The 22,438-nt window shown below is 38.7% G+C and overlaps 3 protein-coding genes across 11 annotated transcripts; 2 read left to right on the top strand and 1 right to left on the bottom strand.

Moving 5' to 3' along the window:
• Positions 1-93: 93 nt before the first annotated feature.
• On the top strand, positions 94-6,849 carry LOC103987941 (tRNA-specific adenosine deaminase TAD2). Of its 2 annotated transcripts, none has more exons than XM_018826827.2 (8): positions 94-225; positions 1,039-1,104; positions 2,158-2,195; positions 2,655-2,721; positions 3,775-3,934; positions 4,017-4,113; positions 4,868-4,968; positions 6,495-6,849. In XM_018826827.2, the coding sequence occupies exons 2-8, from the start codon at positions 1,039-1,041 to the stop codon at positions 6,539-6,541; spliced, it is 576 nt and encodes a 191-aa protein (XP_018682372.1). In that variant the 5' UTR covers positions 94-225; the 3' UTR covers positions 6,542-6,849. The 2 variants fall into 2 exon arrangements, with proteins under 2 accessions (XP_018682372.1, XP_009404691.1); XM_009406416.2 differs by having other exon boundaries at positions 140-229.
• Positions 6,850-7,396: 547 nt separating this feature from the next.
• On the bottom strand, positions 7,397-8,628 carry LOC103987940 (ABSCISIC ACID-INSENSITIVE 5-like protein 2). Its single transcript, XM_009406415.3, has 3 exons — positions 7,879-8,628; positions 7,709-7,780; positions 7,397-7,559 (listed from the first exon to the last, which is right to left on the bottom strand). Exons 1-3 carry the CDS (start codon positions 8,308-8,310, stop codon positions 7,482-7,484), a joined length of 582 nt encoding a protein of 193 aa, XP_009404690.3. The 5' UTR covers positions 8,311-8,628; the 3' UTR covers positions 7,397-7,481.
• Positions 8,629-10,129: 1,501 nt separating this feature from the next.
• Positions 10,130-21,417, top strand: LOC103987939 (RNA-binding protein P). Of its 8 annotated transcripts, none has more exons than XR_010487784.1 (4): positions 10,150-11,697; positions 16,861-18,041; positions 18,248-18,465; positions 21,118-21,417. XR_010487784.1 is itself a non-coding variant. In XM_009406414.3 (2 exons), the coding sequence occupies exon 1, from the start codon at positions 10,203-10,205 to the stop codon at positions 11,685-11,687; it is 1,485 nt and encodes a 494-aa protein (XP_009404689.2). In that variant the 5' UTR covers positions 10,130-10,202; the 3' UTR covers positions 11,688-11,697; positions 13,840-14,119. The 8 variants fall into 8 exon arrangements, 4 of the variants coding, with proteins under 4 accessions (XP_009404689.2, XP_009404688.2, XP_064968893.1 ...); XR_010487785.1 differs by having other exon boundaries at positions 16,845-18,041; positions 18,376-18,465; XR_010487783.1 differs by having other exon boundaries at positions 16,845-18,041.
• The last annotated feature ends 1,021 nt before the right edge of the window (positions 21,418-22,438 follow it).

Below are 22,438 nucleotides of genomic sequence, written 5' to 3'. Positions count from 1 at the left end.
ACGGCCCAGATCAAGCCTGACGAGTCGGCTGCGCCTTTCAAACGTGGGTCTCGTGGCATCGGGTCCTCTTGCGAGTCGACTCGGTGCAAACGATCGACTCGTCCGAGTCGACTCATCGGGCTCCTATAAAAGGAGATCACAAGCCGACGCAGCGTGCACGGGACGAGCGATCCCTAGCGTTTCAGCTGCCGGCGACGCTGGCCGAGTCGCTTCCGTTGGACAATTGTCGGTACTATTTTTCTTCTCTCCTCTCTTCCGTCTCCTCCCCATATCGTCTCCTTTCGTCTCTTCTCCTACCTTGGAGGTCTGGTTGATCGTAAGGTCTCCTCCCCTCTCTTCACAGTCGCTCGCCTGTGTTTTCCTCTCTGCCCCTCTCCTGTTTCATCCACGGACCTCCTCTCTTCTCCTCCCGCTTTCTCCCCTCTCCTATGCCCTCCTCTCTTCCCCTCTTTTGTTCTGCCCTCTCCTCCCCTCTCTAAAACTTGCTTAGGTCTCCGTTGCTCAGATATTCGGATTTAAGGGGAAAAGGTTATACTTATACATGATGAACTCAGCAATTCTCTGCGTTCACATGCTCAAGTCTTGCGGAACCATGCAGCTTTAGAGTTGACGTTCACCGACAGAATTACTTTCCTCCCTCTGTCCTCTCTGTCCCGTCCGTCCCTCGTTGTATGAGTTGGTTCATTCAATTGCATTGTGTTTTAGTTCAACAATTTGGAAATCTTCTATTGTTATACTCTTGGAAGCTAGATTTATCTGATATCATTATTGGACTTTTCTATCCTGCCTAAACACGGGTTAAAGGTCTAAGTTGTTCTGTCTTCAACAACTCAACAGCAAAACTTGAATCCTATTATAATCGAAGGTCTTTAACACTTTAGAAATGGTACTGTTTGTTGTGTACTCCAGCTGTTTGACAAAATTCCTGACTTACAATGTAACTATCAAATGTCTGATTGCAATAGTTTGTTCTTTCAAGCAAATTTGTTAGTTTTGGTTTTGTGCATCTAAGTTAACACTCCCGTGTTATGCCGTCAGATGGCACTGGAAACAGGACATGATTTGTTAACTGAACTGAGATTCATGGAGCTTGCCTTGGAGCAGGTATCTTGAACTTTAAATTAATCTTGAGAAGTTATAGCTTTACGTGCTGATTATATTAAAATTTCTTGTTGTCAGGCACTCTACATTTCTCCTTCTACCTCTTGCATTAATTTCTGTGTTATATATCTTGGTGTTACGTTTTGACTGTCATCTTTGCATTTATAACTCAAAGTACAACCTGGAATAAGTGTTTTCTTGTTAGGCTTGAAAGTCAAGTCCATTATCCATATACTCTTGTTTTGTGAATTATCTTCTGCTGTGCTTTATGTTTTGACTTTCTTGTTAGTTTGCCGTTACTATTATAATCTGAAACTGGAAAGGATTATCATTCTCCTGTATTTCTCCCTTTCCTAACAAATATTGAATGTTAAATCACATAATGCTTTTAAAAATAAAGATGTATGATTGAGAAATTGTTATGTTTTGTGCTTATAATTTTTTTCTACACAGGAGTTGACGTAACTTCACATTAGAACAGATCTGAAGTGTATTGATTATATTTATCTTCAAAGTATAGTCTTAAGGTCTATGATAACTAAATTCTGATGCTAACTTGGATGGATATATCTTTATTGAACTTACTATAGGTTTAACTATTGGATCAGGCACATGTCATAGAGATTGTGTTTGTGGATACTTGTATTAGAACTAAATTTGCTTGGTTTTGATGGTTATGGCCTATGTGTTATAGTGTTTGGACATGCTGATCTCATGAATGTGGTCATGAACCACTGGGTACAGATAATTTTCCTTGGCACATGGACCTTTAAATTATCTTTTCCTTGTATCTTTCATACTTTTCTTAAATAGGGTTCTTGTTGCTTGTCTCAACACAACCATGAACACAAACCATTGATGCTTCTATATGGGAACTTCAGAACCATAATACTTTACCAGCCATGATCAATTCGTGCTATGTACATTAGTATGGTTTAGTGTCATAGAACCTAAAATTATTTGGTGTTTGCTCAAATATTTTATATATTATGTTTTTGAAAAATGGAGACTGATTTCTGTTCCGTTTTGTGCTTATTTTCTTCTTATATCTGTCAGGCCAGGTTTGCTCTCGAAAACCTAGAAGTTCCAGTTGGGTAAGTTTATATTTCTCTTTCAAGAGATTTTATTTAATAATTTTTTTCCAATTGTTTTTTAAAAGAATGGTGGAGGATCTTGTTATAATGCATTTGTAGCTTACATATCATAATCCTTCTTTCTTTGTAATGACCATTTCCTGTCTTTTTGGGTTGTATTAGTTACTTGGTTGAATGTTGTGCACTGATTCTTACTATTATCTACTTGGAAACATTTTACAAGTTCTTGTTAATAATATAATTTGGTGCAAAAAAGAATGATAATTTGTCACATAAGAGATCATGAACCTATCACATGCACTAAATTGTTTCTGGAATTAGAGATACAGATGGACATCATGCGTCTGTCTCCTTAAAATTTTTAGAGTATATTAATGAGGATTCAAATTCTGGCACTGTGTGTATGATTATTTTAATTGATTCCATCCTATCATTGAACATCTCTTCTTGAATTACTAGATGTGTTATAGTGGAGGATGGAAAAGTCATAGCCTCGGGTAGCAACCGTACCTCAGCAACACGAAATGTATGTATGCAATTAGTTGATTTCTATTATGATCTTTATGTATAGCAACCTTTTTTTTTCTTTTTGTCATTGAGTCGACCAACAATGGGTTCTCTGTACTCCTAAAAACTAAAAAAATCAATTATTTATTGGAAATTTAACTCTGATATGTAGATTTATGTTCCATCCAAGTTTTAGGTTCAATATGTGCACAATTGTTGCAGAACATAGATGTGTTTCTGGATAATTTTTATGAACTTTTAAGTGTTTGTCGAACCATCAGCACAGGTGCATACAATATGTCAATGTAAGTCATGGGCTGAAAGTTAAAATCAGTCAAAATATTATTTACTACCTGTTAGCCAAGATAACTGATGTTAACTACACAAAATTTCTTTCTCCTTCGATATATAATCTATGTACTCTCAGTGTATTCCTCACATTGAAAACCTTCTATTACAAAGTTTTGATATATGAATGACATTAATTGATTATATGATTCACTCACCATCTTACCATCATTAACATATGTAATTAACTAATGGTATCGAGTCTACATGATATGTAATATATGACATATAAGTTCACTCTTGTTGAACTCGAATAGTATCAATAGCAAAAGGAATTATATTATGTTAGTATACAAGAATCTAAAGTGGTCTTTTCATAACACCATAATTTATTTGATGGAAAAGCTGTGTGCAATTATTAAAAGCGAATTCTTTTAACCAATGGTCCTGGTAATGTTTTTCTTTTACATTGTCAATATACTCACCCTTCTCTTAGCTCTCTTGAGATGGAAAGGATCCAGCAGAGTGTGATCTGTCAATACTCTGCTTCTCTACTCATGTATCCTCACTGTTATTAGTTGTCTTTCTGGGAAAAGCCCAGCACTTTTTGTTCTTTTTTCCTTGATAGTCTACCACAGTGTGCTGTTGTGCATCTGAGAAAGCTTACTTATAACTTGCCTAAACTTATTATTGTGGAAGACTGTAGTTCTTATATGTATCTGAGAAATTACTTCCTGTGATCTTAGGAAGGGTAATGCGAATGTTATCACCATCATATGTTCAGGCTACTAGACATGCAGAAATGGAAGCTATTGATACGTTACTTGAGGAGTGGCAAAAGATTGGTCTTGGTCAATCAGAAGTTGCAGAGAAATTTTCAAGATGTGATCTATATGTTACATGTGAACCATGCATAATGTGTGCAACGGCTTTGTCCATTCTTGGTTTGCTCATTCTACCTTCTTCAGCTTGATATTCTTCCATTCACATCTTAGTTTGTCATTACTCTTGATACTCCTTTTTTAGGAATAGGAAAAGTATTTTACGGTTGTTCCAATGATAAATTTGGAGGTTGTGGATCTGTCTTATCCCTACATGAAAGTGCTTCTGAAAAATTGTCCAGGTTTACTTCTAAACTGTCATCATTTCTTATTTTTGGTCTTTTTCTTTTAATGAAAAATTAATATTGTTTTTCTGAGTTCCATAATACTTGTTTATATTTTCGTTGTCTAGGAAAATAATAGCATGAAATATTTTCTTTGTTTTTTTATGGTTGTACTTAAGGTCATAGAAATTTAGCACCTTCCAGAGGCAGGTTAATTTACCCCATGGATCTTGAATTTGCTTGAGGACCGCTTGAATGAATCGAGGATGGTAGCTGGATTAGCCTTCTGACTTGCAAACATGCTTTATATGGCATTTTTTTTCATTTTTATACTTTATTGTCAATTTCATGTTGAATAATAAATCTTCTGAAGCTGCTGTCTGTTCTTTGTATTTGTTTCTTCTATCCAAATTGCTTGGAGTTTTTATTGGATGTAAATAACATTGTTCTTCTTATTTGTAAGTTTCTTATATCCAAGCTGCTGGAGTTTCTCTTGGATGTCCTGTTCTTAACTTTAAATAAAATTTAAAGAGCTTTGTACTTGTATACTTCAGGTTATAAATTATAGCTTCTTCTGGATACCAGTGAAGCTAATTGAGCATGTGTGTGTGCCCCCTCAACTGTCCTCTTCATGTACTTTGATCAGCCACCTTAAGGAAACTACATAGAATAGAATATCTCCCAGTGAATTTTCCATTCTTGTTGCTTTCTCTTAGATGAAAGATTTTCCTTCTTTGTTAAATTATAACTGTTATTGGTTGTTCTGTGGCAGAGGTGATTTACAAGCTAAGAGTTTCAAATGTACTGGAGGTCTAATGTCAGAAGAAGCTGTTGCACTTTTCCGAAATTTCTATGAACAAGGAAATCCCAATGGTACTACTTCTTACCAACATAGTCGTTTCATTTATTGATGAACTTCATCTTTTCTGATTTCTGTGTCTTTTATTATCAATATATTCACTCTGAAACCCTTAATTATTTTGAAGACCTACTTCCATAATTACCAATTCATTAATCAAATTAATGTGGACCTCGTCTCACATTGAAATTCTGGATATGCTCCTGTAAACTTTATAAAACTCATATTGAACATGGTGTCGCAAGGACAACATATTATCTCTCTTGGTAATTTTCACTTTGCTATACTAAATAATCACCACATTCAGAGAGCAGCCTTTGAAGGCAAAGGATTTCCCATTTGACTTTACCATTCCAGATAAAAAATGAAACTTCTCATTTCAAGGTTCCTATGGTTGGTGTTACTTTGCCTGACAATTGGTTTCTTTGGTTTTTGGCTTTATGATTGTGTTTCAAAAATTATTCATCACTCTTTATTTTCTTATGGTGAAGGCCTTAGTTTGATTAGCCAGTTTGATTGATTTGACGAGTTGTACTCATGTAGCCCATGTTTTGCTGGAACATCATGATTGCAATACAGTAGCAAGGCTGTCAATGCTTGAATGTTGAAAGTTTGAAACATCTTCATTTTATAAACTCGCCTAAGATTTGTATTCTCACATCAATTTTAGATCAGCATAGTATTCTCACATCAATTTAAGATTTGTACTCATTTTTCTCAACCAGTTATAATCTTCTGGTTCATTTCCATCTCCTTATATTTTTTTGTACTTATTTTATGGAGGAAAACCTCCTGAAAGTCAACTTCCCCGAAGATGGTACATCACCTCATGATCTAGCATGCTTCATCCAGAATTTGATGTTGTTTCTCCTTTCAATTGCTAAGTTACATGCTTCAGGTCTTTCTCCTTTCAATGCCTCATGTTTGTTCCGAATGTTCTCTTGTGAGAATGCCACCTATCCCGAGTTCCATCATCTATCAAAATCTTTATCCATGTTCTCCAACATGATACTTTGCCATGTTAACCTGCATGGTAGAACAAAATTTGCATCTTAAACCAGTTTTTTGTTCTTTTGTAAGACCCATATTCACCTTAACATCATGTGCAGGTGACATGAACAGGATGGTTTAAGAATGGATTTGATGCTTATCCAGTGAAGCACAAAGACTTACAAATTAATATTTTGACCTCAGTTCTCCAACTTTTATTAGCATACTTAAAGTAGAAACCAATTTGTGAGTCACATCCTATGTAATGAACTGATCCAAGTGTATGCAACTTTGAGATTTTCATGATGACCTACACAAATAACATGACAGATTTCCAACCCAAACAGCAAATAAATGAGAGAGGATTGTTATGTTGGTAGATCCGAGTATGTGGTCCGCTACTTCCTTCTAGTTATCAGTGTGAATTGACTTTTCAAAGACCACATTGTTAGGTCTTGTTCCTTTTTTAATCTAAACTAACCTTTTTCCTTTAAATTAAATTGTTTTACAGCAATATAATGTTGTCAAATTTTTATCATGTGTATTGCAGCTCCAAAGCCTCACCGACCTGTCCGAATGCCTCAATCAACAGAATAAAGTTGACTTTCTTATTCATTGATGCCGAATTTCCCGAACTCCATGTATCTGGTACAGCTTCTTGTATGCTGAAAAGCTTTTGAGAGAGACATTGGGGATCATAAGGGCGATACATTCCACACAAGGACAGCTGAATGCACCAAGACAATCATCCTTATCAGTTGATGATTGCCTTAAGCTTAAGCTGTTACCCTCGTACTTTTCTTACAAGGAACATAGTCAATTAAAATTTAGAGTCGAAGGACCCAAATCATGTAACTTAAGTTTTTAACTGTATGTTTTCAGAGAAAGTTATATTAATTGTCTCATAGGCAGCATTATCTGACTGATTTTATACAGGTGAAAATTGTTTTGATTGCATTATTATTGTGAAAGAACTGAAGAATTTCAAATTAAAGTATAATTTCTGTGCATAATGAGTTCTACAAATTGAATCTTATGCATTATTCTCAGGTGACTTGCTCTATCAGATAGGTATGTCAATACCGACTCTCATTGTTGTTGTTTTTACTCTCCAATGTAAATACCATCATTGCAGGTCATTACATATGATTTAAGCTGCTTTAGTTGCTCTCTAATATAAATACTTATCATTGCAGGTCATTTACATATGATTTAAGCTGCTTTTAGTCTCTCGCTGGAGTCTATGCATTGAAAGGTTCTATTCAGGGGACCTGGACAGGGAAATGCATCCTTGAAGAGTTTATGATTTGTACAGCCTGGTAAAGAACACTTCCATGCCTTCTCTTTGAGCCCTATGTATGCCTGCAATTCACAGGAAAACTAGCAAGCAGAAACTTCGATCACTCCTTGATGCTAAAAAGGCAATGCTTCATTCACAATGAAGCCCATCCTGAAGCCAAGACCACAAGACTTGCCATGAAACTTATTGAGAGCTCAAACAACACAAAATACAAGCATCTGTACCACAAAATAAAGATCAGAAAGGAACTGATCTCGTTCGGCGGAGCTGGTATTTTGTTTCTGGTTGTGGTTCATGAATTGCTGATTCCAATTCCTGCAAATAAAACAAAGGTAAATATAACCCTTCACCAGCAAATATGTATATATGTTAGTTCATGAAGTATAATGGTGGTATGAGCTTTTTTTATTAAAGTTGAATCAAATCCTTTTGAAATTAAGATTTTTCTTAATCTTTTGTCTTACCTTCTGCTTCTTCAACCTCTCATTCTCTTCTTGTAGGAGGGAGATCTTGTTCTCCAGCTCATTCGTGTAAGCCTGTGTAAAGAGTGAAGCAACCTTAAAACGCAGAAGAGGAAGCCAACACCTTGCCTTCGCTGTAGATGATTCCACGGTGGGGAAGTAGAGTGACCCACCTGCTTCCTTGCTCGTGACCGTGCAGCTGACTCCCGGTTCTTGATCAGCCTCTTGTGCCTCCTTTCCGCGGTCTTCTCCGAGACTTCTCCTCCTGCGGCCCTCTTCCGCCCTGGCGTCTGCGGATCGGACGTCGCTGGGTTGTCATTGGCCAACGCTGAAGCTTGCAGCTGTTGATGATGGTGATCACAATGGCGATGCTGCAACCAGTGCTCGCGAGGCATGAAGGCAATACAAGAGTCTTCAGCTCCCACCTCGGCATTCACCAGGAAGTCTTCTAGGATCATCTCACCCAGCGCAGGCTGCTGCTCTCTGCTCTCCTTCCTCCTCCGTTGTCGGATGTCCCTCCACACCTCGTCCGCCGTCGTCCTGTTCACTGCATGAGGTGCCGGAATGCTTCCCTTGCAGCCGCAGCCTCTGTCGGCTTCCATCATTGCCCGGTTCGTAGGCCCACCCTGACGGCTTTGGAGCTCACCAATCTCCGTCGGTCGCCACCGCCCTCAGTTGCCCTCGTCCCGAACCTCATTCATCAACTTCCTTTGCTCTCAGCGCTCGACCAAATCCACCAAAGATTGCACGCAAGACTCGACACCCCTCCTCCGATCTGCAAGACCAAAACAAAACATCCAATGAAGAGGAACTAATCAAATCCAAGATTGTAATCAGCCAGAGGAACACAGAAGACATCTGAACTGGTCTTCTGCAGGAGTTCTCCCACCTGAATTCTCAATTCTACACCAAGAAGCTCTCTGTCCTACATAAGGTCAGTGGTCATACGTTGCGCTCATGGTGATGTCTCTCTGTCTCTCTGTCTCTCTCTCTCTCTCTCGCTGTTCCCACTAAAATACCATGTTCCAAAGATTTCCTCCGATGACAGCCTCAGCTTTAATCTAACGAGAGAAAGGACAGCCAAGCATTCGAGATCACATGTGTGCATCATCTAACGACAGAGTCTCCCACCATCTTCCAGCTTTTATGGACTCCTCGTCTTTGAGCCGTGAGGAGATGCCATTGCTCAGTGCAAGGACACGTCCGAGAACCGCTCATCTTTATTCCAGTGGAGCAGCAACTAGACCATGAACCTCCCTCGTCATTGGTTGGTTCGGCCCTTTTATCTCCCGTCCTCTTCCTCAAAGTACCGTGCTCCCGGTGCAGAAAGGACAATGGATCTGAAACCCACCTCTCGAACGCCGGTTTTCTAATGCTAGGGGATGACCTTGATCTGAGAAAGGTCAAGTTCGAGGTCAAGCATGCGAGTTCCCATGAACGCAGGTACGGCCTTCATCTGCCTTGGTAATCGCCTGCACAATTAGCTTAAATGACAGGTGGAGCCTGTCCTCGCATCGGAGAGCACTTCTCTGAGCTGCAACGCCACAAAGGCCTAAATCAGCAGACACCGGAGGACAAGGCCATCGAAGTAGGCGACGATCAGATTAAAATGGTCTCCCTTCACTAAGACATACCCCGAGATGATGGCGACGAGAACAACATCGGAGTGGCCTGTTTTGGCATATGCAAGGTTAGCCCAAGCCAGATGATGAAGGAGAAGATGAAAAGGTCACCAGACCAGAGTGCTTGTGTCGAAGACACCCGCTCGTCGTCATCATGCGTCGAACAATTCCATCCAATGACCGATAGAGAAGTTCGATCGATGACTGAGGAGATGGTCGAAGGAGCTTACACCATCAAAGCGACTGAAGAACCTGTCTTAGCTTCATAATCTGTGAGTTCCATTTACTGCTGTCCATTTTGAATGCACAAGAACATGCGTCAATGAATTAACATTTCCATAAATGTCATAAATTGAGACAACATCAGAATAGAAAAAAAAAGAATTTTAAATTGGAACAATATTGCTGTTTCTTTATGTTAATTTCAAGTCCATTTTTCTGTTTTTTTGTGTTCCTGAGAGAGAGAGAGAGAGAGAGAGAGAGAGAGAGAGAGAGTCGAAGGGCCACAAGTTATGATGGTTATGAATGTTAGGATTTCAACAAATAATGGTCAACCTTTGACCATTGTCTTTAATACGAGTCAACACAACAGCGAACATACTATTATAACTAAATGGGACTACGATATGAATGAGCGGGACTTCGTCAGCTGTTGGGCCGAACCGTGTCCACGCAAAGGCCGGTTCGACAGCCCCCCTAATTAGACAGGAGTTGAGCCTAGTAATGATCGAATTCTGGCCGTTCGATGAACTCTGTTCCGAACCACATTACCCTGCGCCACGTGACGATGTTGACCTTTATCCATTATATTATATTGTCGTGTTGCCGCGCCAAACCCTAACCCTAGAGGGCTTGCCGTCGTCGACTCTGCTGCCATGGCCAAGAAGCGAAAGCTCACGCCTTCCTCTGCCGTCAAAGCGCCCGCGCCCGTCGTAGAACCCAAGGAGGAGCCCGTCCAAGAAGAGTCCGGCCCGGATGTCCCGATCGATGAGTCCCAGGAGGAACGAACCCCGACCGGAGCCGATGCGAACCCTCCGGTCCATGAGAACGCCCAATCCGACGCGGCCTCTGAAGACCTTGGTGGCGCCTCCGCCGGGGGCGTCGGTGTCGGCAACGACGCGGAGGAGGTGGTGGAGAACGATCCGACCTCGATCCAGAAGCTCCTCGAGCCATTCCCCAGGGACCACCTGGTCGAGCTCCTTCGCGACGCCGCTGTGAGGCACCCGGACGTGCTGGCGGAGATCCACCGCATCGCCGACCTGGACCCTGCCCACCGCAAGATTTTCGTCCATGGCCTCGGTTGGGACACCAACGCAGAGACGCTCACCGCCGCCTTTCGCCAATATGGCGAGATCGAGGACTGCAACGCGGTCATGGACAAGGCGACCGGCAAGTCCAAGGGTTATGGCTTCATCCTCTTTAAGCACCGTGCCGGCGCCCGCCGCGCCCTCGAGCAGCCTCAGAAGAAGATCGGCAACCGCGTGACCGCGTGCCAGCTCGCGTCCGCTGGTCCTGTGCCACCACCAGCACCGCCGGTGTCGGAGTACACCCAGAGGAAGATTTTTGTCAGCAACGTTGGGGCGGAGATCGATCCCCAGAAGCTGTTACAGTTCTTTGCCAAGTTTGGGGAGATCGAGGAGGGGCCACTAGGGTTGGATAAGCTGACCGGGAAGCCCAAGGGGTTTGCTTTATTTGTTTACAAGACGATTGAGAGTGCAAAGAAAGCATTGGAGGAGCCCCACAAGAATTTCGATGGTCACATTCTGCATTGCCAGAAGGCAATCGATGGACCGAAGCCAAACAAGCTGGGGTTCCAGTTTCAGGCTACAGCGGCTCACCATGGTAGCTTGCATCAGGTTGCTGGTGGACTGCTTGGTTCACACTTTTCGAGGACTGACAAGCCCGGGTATTTGGGAGGTGTCGGGAGTCATCTGTCTAGTGCCTCAGGTGCTGGGCACCTGATGGCCCCTTCAGCGAGTGGATTGGGTTTCAACCAGGCTTCTCAACCAGCTGCTGCTGCAGTGGCTGCAGCAGCAGGGTTGAATCCTGCATTGGGGCAGGCTCTGACTGCATTCCTTGCGTCTCAAGGAGCTGGTTTGGGCTTGACGAACCTTGTGGCAGGATCAGTCGTGAACCAGGGAGTTCCTGGATCATTGGCAAACAGCTCTGGGCATGGATTGAACAGTGGTTATGGTGGTGGCCTTGGGGGAAACATTAATACGGGGGTGATCGGAGGATATGGCTCACAGGCACATACGCAGGGTGGATATGGGAATGCTTCGATTGGACAGGGAGGCGCTGGAAGGAACCAAACAGGATTTGGGCAAATGGGTGGCCTAGGCCCTTACCTGGGTCGTTAGTTAAGTGCAGGTATAATGTTTAGCTAACTCCAATTTTTGACAATTCCATCTCATTTACTTGAATCACAGTTAGAAGCAATTTTAGATGTCTTACCGTTATGATTTTTTTATCATCCGCTACATTTCTTTCAATTTTTTTAAACATCAATATACATATACATAATGATATAGTGTAAAAAGTTCAGAAGAGTTGTCCTATCTATCTATTTGCTGCTGTTTCTCGTCATGGCTATCTTCTACTTCAATAGGAAGTTCTTTCCCGATTGGTCAAGATAATTTTATTTTTAGGATTGGTCTACGAACTAATTCGTGGTCGTATAGGAACGAACTATGTGTCTAGACGTTTATAAAGGTGGCAATATGACCTTTATTAATCAGTATCAGTATTGGCTGATGACGATACAATCACGTCGGTTGTAAAAAAATTTTGAACTGAGAATTGATAGATATTAATCATTATAAAATTATAAAAAAGATAAAAATATCTACAATAAAGATATAGAGAATATTTTAGATCTTGTTATGACTACTATTTATATGTATTGTTGCATGTAACCTTATATTTTCAATCATGTAATATATTGAAAATGTTATTTGGAAAAAAATAAAAAAATCAGGAGAATTAAATAATTAAGCTATAAAAGGTTGATTACTCTGTCAAGGAAGCACCAGAAAGGAGGTCTTTTAAGTGAAAAGTGTTCTCTGTGAAAATTTCCATGCAAGAATACACACCATCGTTCTCTATATATCCTGCATTGGTTCTCTTTTCCCCTCTCTTCATTTCCATTTCCTCTGAAAACAGAGTTGCTTCTGATTGTTATGCATCCATCTGCTTCAATTTGTTTTTCTTTGAACAATTACATTGTGTCTTCTTTTACTTTTAAATGAATAATGTGATATCTATCCCATTAAAGAGCTTTGATTTACAAAACGAAGTAGAATATTTGAAGAAGCGAAAAAGGAGTAACAAGTTCAATTCACTTGCTTGTTATGGACATGTCAAAGTTAAACAATATTTTTATAGGATCATACAGTAACTTTTTAAATGTATTGCAGTGGGTGGTTTGAAAATTTTTATCACTTGAAATGCTTGTGTAAGTTCGACAGAATTTGGATGATATGATACTATACTAGTGCCATCATGGAATACACAGCAGATACATCGGGGCAAATAATTATAAGAATTCTTTACTCTAATTTGCTTCAAATAAATAACTTAGTTTGAACAATTTCTTTCTTCTTTAATATTGATCATTTGTTTACTGTTAACCTTCAAATCTCAAGCATTCAACATTCCAACTAATTGCATTTGTAACATAGAAATATTACTAGGTTATCTCTGTGATGAATGCCTAGCAAAATGTTGATGAGGTGTTAAGTAACTGATTGATTGGATGTTAAAAGAATTTTAATTTGCAATAATGTCTTCAATATGCTCTTTTGTCGTGAACATGTACTATTGTCTCTGTGCTTTGATTGTGAACTCGTTAGTGGAATGGTGTGGTCTAGCAAGTTTTATGAGTAATATTAGTCAAAGCTTCAGTTGACATTTGGCATTTCTCAGCATCAAATGTCTTGCATTTGTTTTCTTTCCCGATTATCTGCTTTCATCTAGAATTATTTTCTGGTAGAAAAAACACAGCTGATTCTAGCTTTCCAAAATCTTTTGAGGCTAAATTTTTGTTGTCTGTTTGACAAGTAATTAGAAAATGTAAGATGCCAACCATCTTGACAACCTTTGGTTTTCTAGTTTTTATGCATATTTGGAAACTTTATTGTCTTTCACAGTTGGCATCAAAACTGGTTAATTGCATGATTTGCATATCCAGTTGCATCAATAGTTTGAAGTCATATCCTCTTTCATCTTTTTCCCTTATACAAAATACTTATTGCCAAGCTTCCTACATTAGCTATCATATTGTTTGGATTTTCTTGTTCAATTTTGATTCTATCAGGTTCCATTTGATTATTTCATTTTTATCTTATACAGCCTTTTTATCAAATTGTTATTGCCTTTTGTAACTTCCATCCATTAATTGTGGATTTGAATGGATAAGTTTTCTTGGCAGTAATTTTTTTCATGCACAGTTCTTTAGTTCGAAGCTTGGTTTTTTATAATTTCACACTTCCTTATATTGCAGATCCTTTGTAGGTGCATAAATCTATTTTGTTCTGGGCAGATGATCCTTCTGGAGTTCCTGCTTCTGCGCTCAATGAAATGCATCTTTTCTGTAGTTTGCAATGAATTTTAAACTAAAGTTTTTGGAACCACCTTGTGATACTTAAATTTCTTTTATCCTTTCCACTTATGCAATATTTTGAGCTACTATATTTGCTTCTTAAAGCCCTATAAATGACTTGTTGCTAAATTGTAAAAGAACCTTGCGGATTTAAAGATTATTGACCTTTCTAGTTTATTAAACTGTTTTTTCTGATTTGTTGACTATATTATTAATTTTTTCTAGTTACAGGTATTTATTTTAATTGGTAAGATACCATTAGCATTTTATTTATTTGGCTTGGTTTCTGTATGTAATTTTCTTAAAAAGTTGATTTTAAGTTGATGGTGTTGGTTTTTTTTATTATTATTATATGCATGTTTTGCAAAATGTGAGTATGAAACGTTTGAAACCTACTTTTGTATTTTGAAAATGCTGGTTATTTTATGGTGAAATAGTTCAAATGTTGTGGTTTGTAATGCTTGTTCAGGTTCAGTTTTGTTCTAAGTCCCAATTTTGATGTGTTTGCTAATTGATTCATGATTAAGCTTTCCATCACTTCATCTCTTTCATGTGAGGCCTTTCTTTTATTTGATTTAGTGATACCTTTATTGCACTTGTTGGTATATTGATGCACCCAGTTATTAGACACCTGAAACTGGATTGGATGGTATGGAGAAGTCTCAACGCTTTGGTTTGCTCCCTGTGCAATTTGCACGCTGTATAATCTAGTGTTCTGATTGGGTGGGTTTGGTCATGTTAAAACTGTTGTTTTTATGGTTCTGCTTCAATGGTTAATATTGATCAGGTAAATCATTTCATGGATTCATTATTTGAGTCCATCTAGGAACCTTTAGAAGTGTGCACTAGTGGCCAACATACATTGCTGTTATTAGTTTCTCAACATGATCCATCAATTGTGATTGATATAGATGTATTTTAACTGGATTGAAAATGTTTTAGGGCTTGAAAGGCAGCTGGTCCTTGTAAGGGATAGCAGGATGTTGATATATTTGATTCGAGTTACAGATATCCTGATCTAAGACATTGAGAATCTTGGTATATCCAATACTAAATACTTGTGGTTGGCTTTGTTTCATATGTGGTAAAACTGTTTTACATGATGGAAGTAATTTTGTCTTTGCCCTGGACCAGTATTCCTTCTCATCTCATCTCTGTTCCTCTCTGTCTCCCTTCTCAGTTCTCTTTCTGTTTGATCTACTGAAACACTTCATTTCCATAACATAACAATGATCAGCAAGCCTTAACGTGTCAGCCATTTTGGGTTGCATACATGATTCTTTTTCCTGCCACTGAGCTCTGTTTAGGGCAATATCTTTGGTTAAACCGAGAGTTTTTATATTTTGCTATTGCTGTTTATTAATCTAAGGTGCATCTATTCTAGCTGAATAGCTCTCCTTTAATTTCAACAAATTCCTGGGCTGCAGCAATGCTAGCGAAAGCCCTTACTTTGTAACTATGTGGAGATGGTTATATGGAATTTTTCCCACATTTGAGCTTTGTTTTAGGGTCAACACTGGTCAAATTAACATCATTTAAATCTGTTTTGATTGTTTGTTTAGGGCAATATTCCTGTGATGTATCATATGTCACTGAATGGATCCTTAAATTCACATGTTTGTCTCGTTTGAGATGGTGTTATCTAATGCTGCAATGACTTCTTAATCCCATCTATACTGTTCTATTTGGAATCTCTGCTTTTTCTTTCTTTTGAGGAGCCCTTGAACCAAATTGTTTGACCACCAGTTTATAGCTACTGAACTTTCAAAGTATTCCATCTTTGTGGAAATTACAATGTAGCTTGATGTGGTCCCTCTGATTTGGATTCTACAGAGATAAGCATTTATTATCACAGCATGAGGTATGAAGCTAGAACATCAAGTGGTTTAAAGTTTTCATTGCTGTCACTTTTTTGTAATTATGAACATTAGTCTTTGTAGATCACTAAGTTTAACAAAATTCAGCTGGGAGTCAAGGAGTAGGATGAAATGGCTGAAGGTTATTTGAATCATTTTTTGGGTATTTAAAAAGATATGACCCAGTAAAAAATATCTAACAGTTAGATAGCATGTGTTGACAGAAAAAAAAAATAGTTTGATTTTGTTGTTATTTTTTTTATTGTTTAGAAAAATTTCTCCCTTTTGGAGAACCTATGGAAATAATATTTGGTGCTTGTGATGTTTCTGTAGATGTTAGACATGTCCATCATATCAATTTGACGTTATTTCTCCTTTGAAAATAACTGAAGTTTTTAGTGGAAATGTGTTTAATGATTTTCAGAATCAGTCAGAACACTAAGATCATTTTTAATGCTCTTTTAGTGATTTCTAAATTAAGCACTGGATCACCCTTTAAAGACATAAATTTGGAAGTCTTGGTTCCAAAATGTAGATAGAAGATTTGCAGTGGTATTTTGGAATGCTCTATCTTTAGGTGAAACTAAATGCATAAGGTCTTATGAAGCTAATTGATTGATTGTTTGTAGGTAATTATGGAATTGATTGATTGCTGAGGATTTTGTCTCAGTTGTTTAGCTCTTTTCGTAATGACATTTGAAGAAGTTTTTGAAGGATGATTTTTTGTGGTATATCTATGCTTTAGCTATAAGATATGCAAACCCGCCTGAAATTATTTACTCTTCTAGGGTGCTGTCTTTCATCTTTAACCCCATTTGTTAGAAATTAAACCAGATTTTCCCAAGATTAGATGAGGCTGTTGGTCGATTTGTGGCATCATTGGAGTATTGGTTGTTGTTGGGAGTTGATCTTCTATGGGCCATGCCACAGTTTGAAATTTGCGGTGGCATAAAACAAATGTTCACTTTTCCTTTTGAAACTAGTATTAATGGCTAATTATTATTTACTGAAAATGTTTATAACATAATGGGGAATTCCTTTACAGCAAGAATTTTCTACAGTGCGTGAAACATGCAGGTTATGTAAATTGCTTGGTCATTCTCAAGTTGGTGATAGAGATGATGCATGCGTCAAGGTAAAAGGGAAAAATGTGTTCTTTAATATGCATGGTTAGTCATTATGTGGGGATGATGAGATATATGACTGATCTGTTCGTTCTTGATTAATGCTATTTATCAAACTTGGCTGTCGGCAGTGAGATAATTATTTCAAAAGATATGATTGAATCCAAATTTGTGAGGATGAAACAGGACTTGATATATGATTGTTCAGTTGCCAGTTCGTTACACGCCCACTTTCTTGTGCTCATAACCAGCACAAGTTGGATGTCTGAGGGTTCAAAAGAATAATTGTGGTTGTGGTATTTGTGCCTACTAACCTAACTGGTAAGGCAACCTTTGAACTGGTGTTGAGGAATTCATATAGAAACTAACTGGTCGATATTCTTTTTTGTTTTCTATTCATGAAATTTATTGATGTGTTCTCATTCGTGTTATCTAATGATCTCAAAAGACAATTCTTCCAGCATCATTCAAGCAAGTATTACATCATATAAAGATTATGATGACCTACATATGTACGTGTGTCAATTGTTTTGTTTTGATATCATACGGTGCTGAGTTGCATGTATTAGAAACTTGGTGTGGTACTGTAGCCTGTGAGAAATTATCAGTTTTCTGGAATTTTCATGCATAAAATGTGTTCATCAGTGTCCCAAGTAGGAGTTGATGTCTTTGGACCATTTCAGATGATTTATCTTTTGGCCGGTAGTATGGATCTGTGTTTATGAGAATAAATCTGACACTTGGTCTGAGGATTAACTTAAATCATTTGATAATTTGAGTCAAATTTAACACAAAACTGTCTGTTAGACGAGGGGTTTACTTGTAACCGAATTATTTGACTGCAACAACCGATAATTACTTGTAACAGTCTGTTAGATAACGTTTGCCCCGACTGAGTACATGACTGGAGGATGTGGCCTACATCGAGCGCAGTCCCTGCCGATTTCCTTCATCCCTCGAATCGTCCTCTAAGTCGGGAGATTCTGTTTTAGTTAATTATCTCTTTGTCCTCTCTAGCCATGTTTATTCCTATTCTCTACTCCGACCTTTTCTCCCCTCCATGCCGAGGAGGAGCGGAAGCGGAGACCCCTCTCGATACTCGCCTCCTCCGCCATCTGGCCTTCGAGATCTCAGGTAGCCACAACTCCCTCCTCTATTTCTTGGTTGTTGGCTCAGAAGATTGGAGATTCTTGATCGATCGGTTGGCCTGTCTCTCTTTTCTCATTGTTGATTTCGGATCGGAACCTATTTGTGTAGACCTTGTAGTATTTTGCCCCTCTTTAATATCTTGAACTTGATTTCTTGGCCAAATCCAACGCCCCATTCGTGTTCTTGCTTAGATCCGTGGGTGTACGGTTCGCTTCTGAAAGCGAAGAAAACGAAAACGATGGGGCTTTACCTTTGCAAAACTCTTTAGCCGCCTGTTTGCGAAGAAGGAGATGAGGATTTCTGGACTTATTATGCGCAGGTATATACAGAGCACTTGCGCAACATCTGGTGAGGGTTTGAGGGTTTGTACGAGGGACTTGATTGGCTTTCCGGCAACATAGCCTGCAAGGTATCTGCTCCCTTTTCTGAGCATCCGTGTTTTCATTGAACCTTTATAATCCAAGCCAACGCTTGCCATGTATGCACCAAATAAATCGTGTCAGCCTGAGGAGAGCCATTTGCTTACTATAAGAATCGATCGTATGTTGCTATGTGAACAAGTTACGGTCGTTAATCCAATAACGTGTGCTGACATGAATCATCTTGACAGTAACGAGGGTGGCTCCAAAGTTACATCAATATGCACAAATGTAATTTGTCTTAGAGAGTTCCATTTTTCTTAGTTGTTCTGATCCATGGTGGTAGAGGAAAGCAAAACAATAGGGTCACCACCAAAGTGGCAACGAAGAGTAGCTGCAGCAATATGGGAGCAAAGAAAAGAAGTATCAGTGGCAATATACCTTTTCTTTGGTGGGCACTCGACACCAAGGAAAAGAAGACTCAACAACAACAACATAATATGTTCTGACTAATGGCCAACCCCTTGTCCTGTGATTCTGCAAGAGAGAGCCCCACAGAGCTCATCTTAACCGAGTCATAGTGCAAATGTTCCCTAAAGTTAAGATAATACGAACGCATGACAGTCAATTAGGGAGGAGCCCAAAAAATACAGCCAAACAGGGGTGTGAACATGGACATGTTTGGTTTTGCTTCCCATGCTCTCCTGAGCCATTTGCTTCCTGTATTAAATATCATTGCCGGCATCACCAAGCTTCGAGACAATGCAATGGACCGAGGGAACAGGGATACAACCAAATCTTGAGAGATCTAATGAGCATCAACCTGATCAACCCTTTATACATCTCCTGTTTAGTTTAATCCTCTCTCTCACAATCTCCCACATGTCTTTGTTCCTCGAATATCTTAAATTGCATCTTCTCAGGTTCTATGGCATGTGCCATAAAAGTTTAAAGAGTACTATGAGGTCTCTGGGGCAGTGAGCCAAAGAGATGAACTAGAATCTGGAGACACACATCACACATCCACTATGCTTTGTTTCTTCCGTTTGGCAAGCATCAAACGAAGCTCACCTTGCTGTCATTCTCTTGGAGTGCTCCTTGTTATCATTCAAGGCTACCTAGCCTTCATACTGCTTCAGTTGAATGACATGGAGAACAACCTTAGGAATATATTGCTGATCATCTCACAGAAATGCTATTGTGACATGCATATATTGATTCAGAGATTCGTGTGTTTAATCGCATGATAACTCACATCAACCTGATTGTCTTCGACTAAACCCTCTTATGTGAGAACACGATAAGAACGGAGTTTGTATCAACTTGGTTTATGACTATTATAGTGGATTTGCATGTTAACTGTTCTTGCTTTCAGAAAGTCATGATTTTTCCTCTCGGTGGTGATTTACTTTGTTCTTTAAGTCTATTTAACTACATGTCCATACTGCCTGTTGCATAATTGTGGAGTACATCAATCCACTTCACTTTCTTCATTAGATTCCTTCTTGATTCAGAATGCATAAGTTTAGGCATTACCGGTATACTTTGACACGATCTTTTGGCTTTTACCTTTTATAGCTTAATGACTTCATCTAAACCATACATCGTTCTTCCTGATCTTTCACAGGGACCAAATGATGAGTCCTTTTTATCTACTTGATCCTGAACGTGGCATCAAAATTCTGCTAAAAAGATTGTGGTTTATCTTGAGCAGAATTTGAGTTGGCCTTCTATTTTAGTCGACTCTGAACAGATCGTTTAGATTGACTAAATTGCATCTAAAATTTGATTTGGTTGACCGAAAACAATCACACCATCTTTTGTTTCTGCCATACGAGTTCAGGACGAATTTTTCAACACTAGATTAGTTTGATTTCTGCTTTGAAGCTAAAAATTCATTTTATTTGGAATTAAACTATAAGCAAGTTGTGTGATTGCAATTAGCAATCTTTGATGTGTATGCTAATCAACTGTCAACATTATCTGATGAAGAGTTGTTGTCAACCAAAGCAAGTTAGTATCATCCTTTCGACTCCAACCATGAATACTTATGGAATGCACAAGTGAAGCATTAGAAAAGGTTCCAATTAAATCATTATTTCAAAGCCCAAGAACCTCCAGATTTAGCAAGTGATATTAAACCATTTCTTCAAACAACTTCAGAGTTTTGTATCAGAAGAAACTTAGGAGAGAGCTATGGATGATCCTTGATCTTCACTGAACAGACAAGGCTACCTGTGTCAAGACGCCGATACCGTAAAACTAGCTTAGAATTTTTCTCTTTAACCTTCAGCACAAAATCAAATGGTCGATGAGACTGGTCTTTTGGACCTTTAAATGTAAGTTTGGTTTAGGGAAACTTGTGATTGTAATAGTTTTGTTACATAGAAACTAAACAAAAATCAATCATAGAACTGAATTCCCTCCATGAAGCAATAAAAAGGTAACTCATAAAATTTTAATGCACTGCAATTAATTAACATCTTTGGTGCATTGCCATGATCAGGGTGCAGCACTGCAGGAAGACATTTCTTTTAGTTTCTCTAAGACATTCTTTTTTAGTTGCACATGGCTTGATCCCTGATATTTATTTCATCATGTCTGCAATGTGTTCAGCTCCATCCTACAGGCTTCAGAGAACGAAGAATAAAATATTATTTTGTTGCATTTTTCCATCACAATATTTCTTTTTTTATGTTCAGATGACAGATGCCATCTGCTAGGTCTCAAAATGATTGGATCAGATGCCGAACTTCTCAGATATATTACCGGTAAGGTGAGGCTTGGTGCAGGCAAGAACATCACCTTCTGCATCTTGAGAGCTCATTCTTGATATATCCTCCCTATGCATTGGGGCTAATGGTTTGCAATCAAATGCCATTTCAACTTGAAATATTTTGTAGGCAAGAACATTTTGACCTGCTGTAGTTTGAATCTAGAAATTCATCATCATCTGTAGACAAGTGCAACTGATAAATGATGTGGACTGAATTCTGAGGGTCTCTCAATCATCTTATACTTTTAGTAATAAGAATCATGTGCAAAGGCATACAAAATTCAATCATCTAAATCATGTCATCCTCTGTATGTTTTCCTATCTGTCATGACAAACTGGGGGTGGCTGGACTACTACTAGCAGATTGGACAGAACAACATGTGCATCTGCTGCAGTTTGGATTTCTAATTGTAGATCTATTTTGGTGGTAGGAGGTATATCAAATAAAATTCTTCAATGATCTTATAACTAATCATCATATTATCTATCAAGTTCAAGAGTAAGCTGAAGAAATCACTGATCTTATTCAAAATCTTTTTTTTTTTTTGTTCCTTTACTCGAGAAGAATTCGATGAGAGCCTCAATTTTTTTTGCTTTGCTGAAGGATGCTAAACAATCCTTGCTCTCATCTCACAATGTATTCTTCCTTTGTATGTGCTGCTTCATCACCAAAGATTTCTTTCCTTGATCAAAAGGAAATGGATGGCAAACCCTTTACACTTGTACCATCCAATTCAGACAAAAGAGTAGGAACAATTTGCTTTTCCACAGGATCCTGTGTTTCATAGATGTTTGTAATCAAGTGTCATGCTTGTAATCAAGATGAGGGAGTGTCAACAGAATTCTAGTCAAGATGAGGGAGTCCAACGGAATCCCCACCCACCAAATGTCATGCTTGTAATCAAGATCGAGTCGACTTCAAGAACCAGTAAGCATCTGACTAATAAGAATTCACTGCTTTGTTCATTTTGGGAAGCTCTAATATGATAATTTCTTGGCATCTTCTTACTCTTTAACTCTTTGATGAACACAGGTTTTGGTTGGAAATGCTATCCAAAGTAAACAAGAAAACAACAATTCAAACATTTCCCATGTTTAGCCCCTGCCGACACCTAAATCTCTACTTCGCCCTGCATTAAAGTATCGATAGATACACAGATGCACACACACACAGAGAGAGAGAGAGAGAGAGAGAGAGAGAGAGAGAACATCTCATCCACACAAAAAAGTGGATGAAACACGTAATC

The sequence above is a fragment of the Musa acuminata genome, chromosome BXJ2-6, assembly GCF_036884655.1.
Source record: "Musa acuminata AAA Group cultivar baxijiao chromosome BXJ2-6, Cavendish_Baxijiao_AAA, whole genome shotgun sequence".
In the NCBI taxonomy this organism is placed as follows: domain Eukaryota; kingdom Viridiplantae; phylum Streptophyta; class Magnoliopsida; order Zingiberales; family Musaceae; genus Musa; species Musa acuminata.
This window is presented reverse-complemented; position numbering and strand designations above follow the sequence as displayed.